Source organism: Papaver somniferum, chromosome 2 (assembly GCF_003573695.1).
Source record: "Papaver somniferum cultivar HN1 chromosome 2, ASM357369v1, whole genome shotgun sequence".
Lineage (NCBI taxonomy): Eukaryota > Viridiplantae > Streptophyta > Magnoliopsida > Ranunculales > Papaveraceae > Papaver > Papaver somniferum.
Window position 1 is genome coordinate 12050655 of NC_039359.1, and position 13527 is coordinate 12064181.

Below are 13527 nucleotides of genomic sequence, written 5' to 3' on the forward strand. Positions count from 1 at the left end.
AGGAAGAAGACGAAGAAGTGAAAAAAAACTTGGATTTGAATTTTGAGATTTTAGTGATTAGAAGTGACCAAAATGTGTGATTCAAATCAGAGGTAGACTTCTATACGAGGTTTAATTTCTTTTTATAAATTGAATCTGTCAAAAATTTGAATTTTTAAAACCCAGATCTACTGACCAGAAGAACAGTTCGACTGATAACTTTTCAGCCGAACTTCACTCTGTAACTGACGAATTTGGGTTCGGCTAATTCGAACAAAATCTAGCAAAGTCGCATTAGCCGAACATAGTGTTTCTCTAAATCATACATTAGGTTCGGCTCAAAATTGATACTCCAAGATCAGCCGAACTGATATTCTGAAAACCCTAATTTCATCTTTGAAATCATACTCTATCGATCAAACAAAATAAAATCAATCAAAAACAAGATGGGTTTGTTACACATACATTCTAAAATACATCTAAGAGCAATTAAGATTTGGATTTCGCACTCCAGCATCGCTCACTTCGATTCGTGTTTGCTTTGCTTGATCAATTTCTTGATTGAATTGGAGTCCAAGATGTTTAAGTTTAAAATTTATTTTGATTTTTGATTTTAGGTTTTTGAGGATAAAGACACTCTAGTAATTTAAATTGTTTAAGTATATATAGGTAATTGCACTACCTTTACACATCCTTATAAACCCACCCTAGATGGTATAATGAATGAGTATGCCTCAAAACAAGTTTCAGAAAATGAAAAAAAAAAAAAGAAAAAAAAAAAAAAAAAAAAAAAAAAAAAAAAAAAGAAAAAAAAAAAGAGATACGGGCCTATTCCCGGTTTTTGGTCAAAATGGCAGCTCAAACCCGGATTGGAGGGGTGTCAAAAGAAAAGACTCAAGCCAGTGGGAAATACCCCTCGTGGTCTTTTTCTTTCTGAACTAAACTCTCCAGTAATCAAAAATCACACACACAAATTTCCTGCTAAAATTTGTTGGCGACTCGGTCTAACCTACGCCTAAGAGGGTATGAGACGTATCTCACCTGTACACAGAGAGAATCTATAGACTCGAGGGAGTTTAGAATTGAAAGAGAAATGGTAAGAGTGAGGAATTATGTTAGCGTGCGCAGTGGGGCGTATCGTATCCAAAAAAACAGAAGGTGTTGGGTAACAAAACAATGGAGGTGGAAGAGGAGGATCAATTACAAATTACTAATAAAGTCTCGTCTTTTCTTCCTTTCTTCTTCTTCATCTTGCCCCTTTATCATAACCTAATAGTTATAACTTTCTCCAGCAGCTGTTCCCAACTAGGGTTTCAAGTTCTCTCATCAATTTCTTCTCCAAGGTAACGCCTTTTTCTTCTTTTTTCTTCGGGGTTTTGTATCTAGGTATGTGTTCTGATTATATTTGATTTTCTTGCCGTGTTCAATTGGGTTTCTCAATTTGTTCTTATTTTCGCTAGGTTTATTGTGTTCATCTTTCTTTCAGATACTTTGATTGTTTTAGTAAATGTCTTTGTGTTGAATTTAGTGATGAATCGCCAATATGTTTGGTACTTTTAGGGGTTTGATTCTTAAATCTGGGGAGAGTTCGTTTTATGTTTGATCGCTCGTTGGATTGATTCAAACGTTGATGATAACTGGATTGATTTACATATTTTGTGTGTTTCGTAGTGTGCCAAGGAACAAAATTTGTGGGGTTTCTTCAGCTTAAGTCCGTAGAACCAGCGGCATTCTGGTGGTGTAGGTGGTGGTGTTTGGATAGTCTGCGGTGGTGTGTCCAGATTTTGCTATAATGGAAGGATTAAAAGGTTGTGCATTAGATAGTGCGGGTAATTCTATCAGAAAGAAGAGAAGTAACATGCCTAGACGTCCACGGGCTGATGAGATTACTGGCTATGACTCCACTTCTAGGTCTGCTTTGGGTGTTTCAGCTGTTGATAGAGTTGGTGGTGGTGGTGAATTTGGAGGATATAAAAGGAGTAGAAAAGACGACGGAGCATCAAGAGAGCATGAGGGTTTCAGCCGTGGACATTTCGAGAATGGTGGTGGTAGTAGTGGGTCAGATTTTGTGAGGTGCAGCAAAGGTGCCCTTGCCCCAGCTAACTGGAAAAGCGTAAAAAGTGTTGAAGAAAGCCTGGATTCACATTCGAAAAAGAAGGAAAACTCAATGGGGAATGTAAGGACTGTTGAAAGCCCGAGTCTAGGGAACTCAGGAGTAAGTTCAGATGGTTTAGGAAATGAGAACAAGCTCAGGAAGGTAAAGCTCAAAGTTGGTGGTGTTACTCATACACTACATACCAAGCCTGCATCTAATGGTGTCTCTGGTGGTGGATCTGGGTCATCTTCCATGAAGAGTTCTCCATCAGTAGATGCTTCACGTCCTCGGAAAAAGCTGATTCTGCAGGTATTCCACCATTTACCGTCTCCTTGCTCGACTGCAGCATTAATACACTTGTGGATATTGTGGTGTTGTTGTATTACTTATCTTTTTAGTGGACGCATTTGTGCAGGAAACTTCTGATGATGATAATTCTCCTTCGGAGGCGGTTCGTAAGAGCAAGCGTGTTCCCAAGCCACGTTTATTGGATGATGCATTTGATGATGGAAATGATGATGAGGAAATCCGATATCTTGAGAGACTCAAAACTTCCAAAGCTACTCCAGATTTTGCTAGGGAGAATGGAGATGATGGTGAAGAAGGAAGCAGGAAACATAGAAAAATTTCAATGGTATTAAAGACTAAGGCGGTTGGTGACCAATATGATGAAGATTTGGAGCCTGGCTCCTCAAAGGGCAGGGATAGTACCAAGAACTCAAGATCAAAGTTAGCAAACGAGGATGCTGATTTCGTGGGAGAGGAGGAACCAGCATCAGACAGTGAACTCGAACATAAGAAGGAAGTGTCTCTCACTTCACGTCAGCGAGCCCTGCAGTCAGGGAAAGACGTCTCTGCAGGACCTGGTGCGAGTATGATTGAGTTCCCAAATGGGTTGCCTCCTGCAGCTCCAAGAAGTGAGTGGGTTCTATTTATTTATTTTTATGAATTCTGCCATTTGGTTAAACTCTAAAAAAATTGGTTCTGTTAAACTAAATGAATTTGTTATATGTTTGCCAATGGACAGAACAAAAGGAGAAACTTTCTGAAGTAGAGCAGCAATTAAGAAAAGCTGAGGCAGCTCATAAACGTAAAACACAAGCAGAAAAGGCAGCTAGGGAGTCCGAGGTTTGCACTTCATCAGCATTTCTTCTTCTTCTTCTGTTTTTCTTCTAAATATGCCCTCTTATTTTATGTATATTGAGGTTAATCATCTCTACAGGCCGAAGCAATCAGGAAAATTCTTGGTCAGGATTCTAGCAGGAAGAAGAAGGAAGATAAATTGCAAAAGCGACGTGATGAAATAGCGCAGGTACTTAGAATTTTATATACAGTTGTAACATCTCTTTTAGACCTGGTGATCCTATGTTAACAAATCTTATTTTCTCTGGTTGTTAATGTTGTTCTTTTGACCAGGAGAGAACCTCAAACTCAACACTTTCATCAAACACGGTTAGATGGGTCATTGGTCCAACTGGAACAGTTGTTATATTTCCTGATGAAATTGGCTTGCCTCATATATTTGACTCCAAACCATGCAGGTCTGAATTCTTCTCTTTCTCACTGACCCAAGTTTGATTATCTTCTTTTTCAGTATTTAGTTGCGCGGACAAGATGCTAATGTTCAGTGCTGATGATTGTTTTGCTGGTTTCTTGATCTGTATTTGCAGTTATCCTCCACCTCGGGCTAAATGTGCTGGCCCATCTTGCACTAATACGTACAGGTATAGAGATTCCAAATCAAATCTCCCTTTATGCAGCCTTCAATGCTATAAGGCAATTCATGAACAAATGCAACCTGTTTCAACCTGCTGATGCTTAGCCGAAAGAAACCAAGCTTCCAACAAGAAAGCCATACCTAATGTGATATTGTATGATTTCAAAACATTTCTCTTGCACAGAAACTTGAAATATAAACAAGTGAAGAGAACAATTTTTATAATATATCCTTGTTCTTTTAATTCTCTTGCTGTTTCTTCTTTTGAGAGCAAATCATGTTTTTTCTTCTCTTTTGATAATATTTTTGTTCATTGATCAAAAGAATGGATATGAAGTATGCCTTTGTGCACATGCTAACCACTGAAGTACTGCACTTGTGCAGTGATCCAATGATCCACTACCAGTGCCCAAGATGTGAAAATACAAAAGGCAAAGTCTGGGGGTTGTCTTTTTGAAGCAAAAGAAAGAAAACAGTCCTGTTTTTCAAATACATATGGGAGGGAAGGGGGGATAGAGACAAAAGTGAAAACCCCATTTCTGTTTCTTCTTTCAACTTTTAAAGCATGTTAGCCTGCCACTTATTTGTTTATGATTTTTACCCTATTTTCCCTCAGAAGGCTGACAAACGATATCCCATCCGTTTCATATATAATACTACTGCTGGATGATAAAAAGAAAGAAAGATGAAGAGATATTAATCCATTTGTCCATCCCAAATTGTTGCAGTGAAGATTGGATTTTGGACCACTGCACATTCTACAGAACGAACCAGAAGAAGATTTAATGGTAGTGTTCCCAAGAAAAACTAAATAATTTCTTCATCTGGTGGTTGTGAAACCATACAACTAGTAATCACATGGTTTAATATGGAATATGTAACAAGGAAGATCTTGTTTTCCTTATTGCAGCAAGTATTTTGACTTCTCTGACATTTGGTGAATTTGTTTCAAAGCCTCCTTCAAAATACATTCTTTACTATGTCAAATGACAAAATGCCAGACTAAAACAGTAAAATCTATGGCTTTTGTGGTGATCAGTGATTACCACCAAATCTCTATATAGATACAAGAAAATGTGAAACCCTGGAAAGAAAAAACTTGGTGGTACACACTATAGAATTTATAGCGCTCAAAGGACTTTTGAGCCAAAGGGGTTTACGGTTTCAAATTGCACTAGATTTGCCTTTTTCAGAAAACGGGGGGAGTATTATTTTTTGGTCAATGATTTTTTCTCCAAACAAAAAATAAAATAAAAATGAATAAGACCACCAAAGATGCATAGAGATTCTATATCTCTCACTCATACAATTTCTTGGTTTATGGATCAATTCTATAGTCAATGAAGTCTCTTTCTTTTGTCACTGTTTCCCACTCAAAGTCTTACTCATAAGCTAGCATTAGCAAGCTCTACGTCTACACTAGAACTATTTCCTTTTTCAGCTGCACCCTTTTTTCTGTTGTGTAGTTGGTGTAATGGGATTAATGTTCCCAGCTAAATTCCAGGACTACCACTTCTCAAACACCCATTATCAAAATTACTATAAACACCCCTTTGAATTGTTATTATCAATGCCATTATTCTTCCCTGCTGCAAAGGTAAAATGGCCAATTGGGGGTACACATTGAATACGACTACAAACAGAGCTAATAAAAAGTTGTCACCTCTGGGAGTTGGGTTCATCTAACTCTGTTCGGAAATCGCTGGCTTTAAGTTCAAGTATTGTTACTATTTTGTAGTTTCTGGTTCTTGTGCTTGATGTAACTTCGGAATTTTTGCTGATTATCTTAAGAAAAAGAAGAAGAGGGTTTGTTCATCTAAAATCAAATCAACTAGAGTACCTGGTCCGCTATGATAGTAGTACAAAGCTGAGCTTTCAGACTTGAAATAAGTTTCTGACATAGAAAAAAGCTGGTCTCTTTTTACTCAAAAACTGACATCGGCCACGTGACGGACTTCCTTTACTTGTTTCCATGTTTTTCTTCTAAACAGAACACTATTAGTCCCTCTTCTCTTTGTATTCTACTTCTTTTCTTCTTTCTTCTTCTTCAGCTGCAATTTTTTTTGTAGTTTCTGTAGGGGTTTCACTCCTTTAGATCCTTGTTGCAGACTCAAGTAAGTTTTTGGTCCTTCCAAATTTTTAGCATTGTAATTCTTCAGCTTCAATGGGTTTCTTCTATAGGTTTTGAAAAGCATTGTTGTTTAGGTTTACACTTGATTTTTTTGCATGTGATAATGAGTTTATATGATCACATTGGTGATGTTTAGTTGTTTCAACTTTCAAGCTTTATACATACAGATGGTGGGTTTGATTCTTCAGCTCCAATGGGTCTCTTTGAAAAGCACTGCTGTTTAGGTTTTCTGAGTGGATGATTTTCTTACTCTAAAAAAATGTACAGTCAAAGTAGTTCATTCTGAGTTGTGGGGTATTTTTTATTTTTAGTTTTGTGTTTGTTTCAGTACTTTTTAGCTTAGTTTGCTGATTCAATTTTTTATTTATAGCAACTGATTCAACTTAAAGGAAGTGTCTTTTTTTTTTTTGAAATTTTCTTAAGGTTTGGGGAAGTTTAAGCTTATTTTGCTGATTCAGCTATGAATAGTTTTTTTTTGTTTGCTCTACTTCTAAATTTCTCTACCAGGTATTTTAGGGTTTAGAGTGATTGGTTAAGCTTTTTTCTGTTAAAATTGTTGTTTACTTTTGCATGCCACAATGGGTTTAGTTGATCATATTTGTTATGTTTGTAAATAAGACGAATTTAAAGTTGGATTAGTATTTTGCAGGAATGGGTTTTATTTCAAGGAAGGTTCTTCCAGTATGTTCAAATATGTGTATTTGCTGTCCTGCTTTGAGGTCTAGATCCCGGCAACCTGTCAAGCGTTACAAGAAACTACTGGCTGAGATCTTCCCTAAATCTCTTGTAAGTATTAGCTCACCTTTGCTGTGTTGCATTGTTCTGGAATACATTTTGCTAAGTAGTTTTGTTAGATTGTTATATAATTTCTGAGAGGAATTTGTAGGATGGTCCTCCCAATGAAAGGAAAATTGTGAAATTATGTGAATATGCTGCCAAGAACCCAGTTCGCATTCCGAAGGTAAATTTTTCTATTCAAGTTTATTTGTATCATTAATCTTTTAATTACATCAGACAGTAACCAATTTGAAGTGAATCTGATTCACTGTTCTTTGTTGTAGATTGTCAAATACCTTGAACAAAGGATCTTCAAAGAATTGCGTAATGAGCACATTAAAGTTATTAATATTATTATGGAAGCCTATAACAAATTGTTGAGCATATGCAAGGGGCAAATGTAAGTGTTTAGTATTACCTGTCAAACATTCCTCTTTAGTCTTGGTCATTTAAATGCTTTGGATATCAGTGAATCGCTTTACTGTTCTGTGGGAACCAAGTGTAAATGCATTTGACGTTACCTTTGACAGTATATTGTTGCTTCTGCAGGGTTTATTTTGCTGGCAGTATATTGAATGTCGTTTCTGAACTTCTGGATGATACAAAGAAAGACACTGTTCGGGTTCTTGGATGCCACACCTTAACCGCATTCATTCATAGCCAGGCGAGTTTAATTGCGACTTCCATGTTCTTGCTTACATATTCCTGTTTGATCTTTAATGTGAGATATTAGTCTGACCCATTGCACAAACAGGTTGACAACACATATAATCATAACATTGAGAGTTTTGTTCATAAAATATGCACGTTGGCACGCGAGACTGGAGAAGAGCATGAAAAAATCTGCTTGAGAGCGTCAAGCTTGCAATGCCTTTCTGCAATGGTAACTCGCGTTCCTTTCTTCAACTTATTTGTGTTGTACTGCTACTTAGGTAAATTCGTTATGTACAGTACGGTAGCATTGATGTTAATAATCTATTCTGTTCACAGGTGTGGCATATGGCACAATTTTCACATGTTTTTGCTAATTTTGATGAGGTGAGTATCGGTGATAATGTTGTAATTTAATGTTCAATTACGGTTTGCAAAAACATGTTTATGCATAAAGTAATTTATGGCAATTTCTGTAGATTGTGCACGTCACATTGGATAACTACAAAGCAGATAGAAATGTTGAAGATGATGGAAGAGGAGAGTCAAATCATAACTGGGTTGATGAAGTAGTAAGATGTGAAGGAAGAGCTGGTGCAGGTGTTTCTACTAGTGTTAGCCCTAGCCACATGACCACGAGGCCCCGTCCAGAAAAGAAAGATAGTTCTCTCTTGTCAAGGTAGAAGTTAAATATGAAAACTTGAAATCTCTATCTTTCTGCATCACTTTTGCTGTATCTAACACACTTTTTACGCTATAGGGAGGAAACTGAGACACCAGCAGTATGGACTCAAATATGTATCCAGAAAATGGTGGAATTAGCCAAGGAAAGTACAACGATGCGTCGAGTATTGGAACCAATGTTTATCTACTTCGATACTAGAAAACATTGGGAACCACAGCATGGCTTGGCGATGGTTGTTTTGTCTGACATGGCTTACTTTGTGGAAAACTCAGGTATTTCTATCAAATATTCATGCCTTTCTGTAGTAAAATAATGCTTCTTATTATCAATGGTCTTTTTTTTTTTTAGTTTGTTCCTTTTCTTTTGGAGACTTTGAGGAAATCAACTTATAACAATGTCCATAGCTAAACATCTTTTCAAAGACCGTACTGATCCTTCTTTTTATTTTGTGTTGCATCTTCAGGAAATCAACAACTAATTTTAGCTGCTATCATTCGCCATCTAGACCACAAAAATGTGGCATATGATCCCCAAACTAAATCTAATATGATTCAGATCGCTACCGCCTTGGCTCAGCAATTAAGAGCACAAGCTATAGTCCCTGACATTGGAATAGTCAGTGATATGTGTAGGCATTTGAAGAAGAGTCTTCAGGCGTCGGTTGATTTTGGCGGACAACAAAAGCCAAACACTAGTACTTCACTTCAGAGTGCTATAGAAGATTGCTTACTAGAAATTGCTAGAGGAGTAAGTTGATTCTCTTATAAAGATTTTTTGTTCACTTTTTTTTTTTTACGAATTGCTTTTATTTAACTTTTGTCCAATTACCTAAGCTTGTTTGTCATGACCCGTCTGCCGCTATTAGATTGATGATGCTCGACCACTATTTGACTTGATGGCGATTACATTGGAGGATCTTCCACCAATGGGAGTTGTTGGAAGAGCAACCATTGGATCAATGCTGATTCTAGCTCACATTATATCTTTAGCATCAGTTCCTTCTTATTCTCAAAAGGTTTCTTCAGTCTCAAACTCTCAACAACTCCCGTCTTTTTTTCATATTTCAAATTTGAGAATTTACCATTCTTTAGTTAATTTGAAAGGACCAAGTTGTTTATCTTGACCCACTTTGTACAGATTTTCCCTGAAGCACTTCTTGTCCAACTTCTGAGAACCATGATGCATCCCGATGCTGAAGCACGTATTGGAGCACACCAAATTTTTTCGGCTATTCTAATACCATCCTCTAGATCTGAACTCTCCATGTTGCATTCGGGGTCTCAATTTGAAGCAAGGAGGTGGCAATGCAAAACTGCATCAGCATTCGCCTCGGCTACTGCTCTGCTCGAAAAGCTCCGCAAAGAAAAGGACGGTGAAAAAGTAGATAAGCATGAGAATGGCAGCCCTGATGATTTCAGGGGAAGTGAAACCATTGAAGAGGAATGGAAGCAGGGTTGGATTCATAAAAAGTTGCCCAACCTTTTCAAATTAAATTCTTCCATAATTGAAAAAACAACTGGGCCGAACGTCTCGCTGGATGCAGTAAGTTGTCATTTGAGGTTTTCATGTGTAACGTATTAACTAGTTATTCAGGCCATATTATGATTTTGTTTGTATGCGCTTAAGGTTTGTTTAATGGCTACTTCAGGAACCAAATACTATACAACTGAGTGAAGATCAAACAGTTCAGTTGCTTTCGGCCTTTTGGATGCAAGCCAGTCTTTCAGATAATTTGCCATCCAATTTTGAAGCTATAGCCCGTTCTTTCAGCTTAACACTTATTTCTTCTCGCCCTAAGGTATTGTGTCTGATTTTTCGTTCAGCGTTACCTATGTAGTTCGTCATCTAACTTGATTCCTATTTATCATTTGAACACGCTCTATACTGTGTGAGAGTTTTCGTTCACTGGGTTGAATATTTGATGTCGCAGAACTCAATTGACAACATTGTCATCCGCTTCTTCCAGCTTCCACTTTCTCTGAAGAGAATATCTCTTGATCCTAATTACGGTAAGCAGCTTGAGAATCTCATAGCGAGGAGGAACCCTTTTCTTTGATTTCAGTAAATATTAATAAGTTTATTTTGAATTTCATTGGCAGACATGTTACCCCCTTCGTGCCAAAGGTTGCTTTTTACATTAGCAACATCTATGCTAATGTTTGCAGCAAAGATATATCAAGTACCGAACCTAGATAACTTTCTTACTTCAGTGGCCTGTATCAGTGTAAGTTGCCTATATGTTGGGTATTCTAAATTGACATATCTATTTTGTTGTTTCTTTGCTGTTTCTATTAAATTCTGATTTAATGTTTCCTACGAAATTAGGATGATCGATATCTGAGCATTGGTGATGACCTGCAACTGTGCGTAAAACCTCAAGCAGACTTAAAAGAGTTCGGATCCACGACAGATCATGAAGCTGCATCACATGCACTATTTGAGTTAAGGGAAGCCCTGCAGGAAGCAGACAAGGTTATACTAAAGATTTTGGTGGAGAACTTATCTTGTTTGACCAAGGTATGAATATTGTCAATGTGCTAGAAATGTTATTGTTCTATTTGTTTTATCAGATGACTGTCCTTGTACTTTCAAGTGGACCAAGTCTAATGCTGATTTATTTCTGTTTGTTTAGCTTGATACGGATGACTTGGCCACACAGTTGTCTGAAGTTTTCACTCCTGATGATGCCTTTTTGTTTGGCCCTCAGTCGATTCTCGACTTTGACCACCTTCAAATGGCATCCCTTGCTAAGGAATCACTTTCTTTTGATGAGGTGTGCTATATGATCCCTTCTGGACCTATTAGAAAGTATTGAAAATAACAAGAGTGTTTATGAGTTTTCTACTATTGATGAAACAAACAGGAATTTCAAGCAAACTCTACCGTGGACAATGATGCAGCTACTGAATCATCAGTGCATAATTACTCCAGCACTATGCCTAGAACGCCTAATAACTCGTCCTTGCCTCATATCATAAGTGCCGGGCAGTTAATCGAGTCGGTATGAACACCATTCTCCTATGCTGATCTACATTCACATATTACATGCTTTGTTTATGTTGCGCCAATTTTAATGCTGATTGCGTAAATTGTGTACAATGGCATTCATTTGATATTAGATTTTGATGTGTGGCTTTTGACCTTTCATATATCTTTTGTGGAACCAGGCATTTGAGGTAGCTGGTCAGGTGGCTGGTTCATCCATATCAACCTCACCTCTCCCATACAGTGCAATGGCTAGACAGTGTGAGGCCCTAGGTACATGTACAAGAAAGAAGCTGTCAAGCTGGTTGGCTCATGAGACAACACCAGAGTCAAATTCACTTGATAATTTGTCCCTTACTTTACATGGGGATAGTAGGTCCGCACTGCAGAAGGTGAGATCAACTAGATGAAAATAATTTTAGTCCCAATATTTTCTTAATAGATGGGACTCTTGAGTAGCAAACCCATTGTCTAATATGCTTAAAATCCTCTGAAAGATTGAGCTTTTAGGAGAAGAAAACAAAAAAGATAAAATCTAACATCCTTCGACGTGAATTATGACAAGTGACAATCTCTTATATTGTTTAGATTAGCTTAGAAGCTAAAAGCTGATGCCTGTTATTTGGAAACTGAAACCTTCTCTAGAGTTTCTATAAATCATATTTTCTTTTGCTGTTGTTTGATGCAGGTAACCAACAATATTGGGTCATGGGAAAGCATCATAGGATCATCAAGCACAGAACAACAACCATGGTCAGCTATGAAGCTGCCCCCTGCTAGTCCATTTGACAACTTCATGAAAGCAGCTAGGTTCTAGATTAGAGAAAGAGAGAGATATGTTCATCATCATTGTATTATAACAGCTTGTAAAGCCCCGAGTGGTTAACTAGTTATCATTATATATTCCTACCTATGTATGTTTCCATTTAGCAGGATCAAGTACTTAACCGACATTTACCTTCTCTACTTGTATTTTCTGCAATTTATGTTCCTTGAATAACAATGCAAATCAGTTATAGAGCAAAACAAAAAGAGAAAGATTTGAGGAATGCAAAAATCGTAGTCAACTCGCTTATTAAATATAATCTTTTTAACGTACTTAAACTTTTTTTTGATTCCATTGACGGCATATAACTCGCATCCATTTTTCAAATACGTCCCACCAGGATAGTGATACATTATATCTGCAGATAATCAAAAGCTAACCTATTTTACATTGCAGAATCATTGATTAATTTCGATGTAGAAAAAGCTTTGAAACCTAAAAGGATTTTCAAGATTGGAGTTTATCTGTTTCTTCAATGGGCTACTTATTTAGTGGAAGGATCCACTTATACTTTAAATCTCACAATTTACGTGTCATTTTTGTGAATAAAAACCAAACAGTAAAGGATTTGGAGCTAATATTTTTGGGATAGGATTCTCTTATAAAACTATACATACCTACCAAAAGTCATTTTTGTGAAGGCCTTTCTTAAATGTAGCCCACATATTTATTAACCGTAGCCCATTTAAATAAGTGCCTAAACTAACTAACAAACAAACCTTTATAATCATTTCATAGCCCACAAAATTATATATAATTATTATATATAGTCCAAATAATTTGATAATCATTAAAACCCTTAATCGAAGTTAGTTATCTAATTATCTTGGAGATTTTTTTATAGATTATGTTTATGGAAATCTAGGAAAATATTCATAAGAAAAGAACAAAATTTAAGTTTCCAAATGTTGTTGTGGATTTTGATCACATCTCTGCATTACGGATTAAAGGCATGATCTATTTTGCTGCAACAATGGGCTAATTTAACAATCAAAAGGAACCAGTAATATTGATGGAGGAAAATGTCAGAAAGTGCTCTCCAATGTTGTATCTACCGTGTAACCTAACATGAATGAAGAAAAATCCAGTGTACTTCTACGAGAAAAAAAGAAAGAAAAAAGAAGGATATCTTTTGTTATAGGATCCCCACCTTATTTTATTTAGGAGCAAACGCGAGAATTAGGACTTAAGTACAATTGTTCAGTTTGCGAGGATCTTTAAAAGAGGATCAAAAAAAAAGAAGAGGATCTCTAAAAGAACAATAATGATTAACCACAATAGTAATCGATTTTAAGTATGATAAGAAATAAAATTAGGGTTTATTTTGATTCCGAGTAAGAGGAAGATTTAATTGTTAATGAAAATTAAAACTTGTTTGGTTTTTCATATTTACTTTTGACTTTTTATTTTAACTGACACATTTTGGGTTATGGTTGATAAATGTGTGGGCTATATTTAAGAGAAGCTTTTGTGAATAAAAACCAAACTGTAACGAATTTAAACCTAATATTTTAGGGATATGATCCCCTTACAAAATTATACATACCTACCAAAAATGAGTGTATTCTGAAATGTATAACATCACTATTTACTACTTTGAAAACGAACCGTTGAAAAGCAACAGATTTTTAACCGTCGAAATTAAAGTCGGTAGATTATAAGATTTAGTATTTCGGAATGC

At 36.5% G+C, this 13527-nt stretch overlaps 2 protein-coding genes across 4 annotated transcripts; both read left to right on the forward strand.

Annotated features, from left to right (window-relative positions):
* The first annotated feature begins 953 nt into the window (after positions 1 to 953).
* LOC113346916 (nucleolar protein dao-5-like) lies at positions 954 to 4035 on the forward strand. Its single transcript, XM_026590467.1, has 7 exons — positions 954 to 1322; positions 1651 to 2383; positions 2490 to 2991; positions 3102 to 3202; positions 3297 to 3386; positions 3491 to 3615; positions 3745 to 4035. The coding sequence occupies exons 2-7, from the start codon at positions 1772 to 1774 to the stop codon at positions 3887 to 3889; spliced, it is 1575 nt and encodes a 524-aa protein (XP_026446252.1). The 5' UTR covers positions 954 to 1322; positions 1651 to 1771; the 3' UTR covers positions 3890 to 4035.
* Positions 4036 to 5337: 1302 nt separating this feature from the next.
* Positions 5338 to 12066, forward strand: LOC113346917. 3 transcript variants are annotated; one of them, XM_026590470.1, is made up of 20 exons: positions 5338 to 5905; positions 6562 to 6708; positions 6809 to 6883; positions 6984 to 7099; positions 7249 to 7363; positions 7454 to 7582; positions 7690 to 7737; positions 7830 to 8029; positions 8111 to 8307; positions 8499 to 8782; positions 8901 to 9050; positions 9173 to 9577; positions 9684 to 9833; positions 9966 to 10044; positions 10135 to 10259; positions 10361 to 10552; positions 10668 to 10808; positions 10899 to 11036; positions 11203 to 11412; positions 11709 to 12066. In XM_026590470.1, the coding sequence occupies exons 2-20, from the start codon at positions 6574 to 6576 to the stop codon at positions 11835 to 11837; spliced, it is 3018 nt and encodes a 1005-aa protein (XP_026446255.1). In that variant the 5' UTR covers positions 5338 to 5905; positions 6562 to 6573; the 3' UTR covers positions 11838 to 12066. The 3 variants fall into 3 exon arrangements, with proteins under 3 accessions (XP_026446255.1, XP_026446254.1, XP_026446256.1); XM_026590469.1 differs by having other exon boundaries at positions 6572 to 6708; XM_026590471.1 differs by having other exon boundaries at positions 5338 to 5509; positions 6572 to 6708.
* The last annotated feature ends 1461 nt before the right edge of the window (positions 12067 to 13527 follow it).

What these genes read in the sequence shown, in the direction of transcription:
- LOC113346916 (XM_026590467.1), top strand. Translation starts at nt 1,772, where the DNA reads ATGGAAGGATTAAAAGGTTGTGCATTAGATAGTGCGGGTAATTCTATC. An exon ending in GGAAAAAGCTGATTCTGCAG is followed by an intron (nt 2,384 to 2,489) that starts GTATTCCACCAT and finishes GCATTTGTGCAG; the next exon opens with GAAACTTCTGATGATGATAA. An exon ending in TTTGACTCCAAACCATGCAG is followed by an intron (nt 3,616 to 3,744) that starts GTCTGAATTCTT and finishes CTGTATTTGCAG; the next exon opens with TTATCCTCCACCTCGGGCTA.
- LOC113346917 (XM_026590470.1), top strand. Translation starts at nt 6,574, where the DNA reads ATGGGTTTTATTTCAAGGAAGGTTCTTCCAGTATGTTCAAATATGTGT. An exon ending in TTACTTTGTGGAAAACTCAG is followed by an intron (nt 8,308 to 8,498) that starts GTATTTCTATCA and finishes TTGCATCTTCAG; the next exon opens with GAAATCAACAACTAATTTTA. An exon ending in CCGGGCAGTTAATCGAGTCG is followed by an intron (nt 11,037 to 11,202) that starts GTATGAACACCA and finishes TTGTGGAACCAG; the next exon opens with GCATTTGAGGTAGCTGGTCA.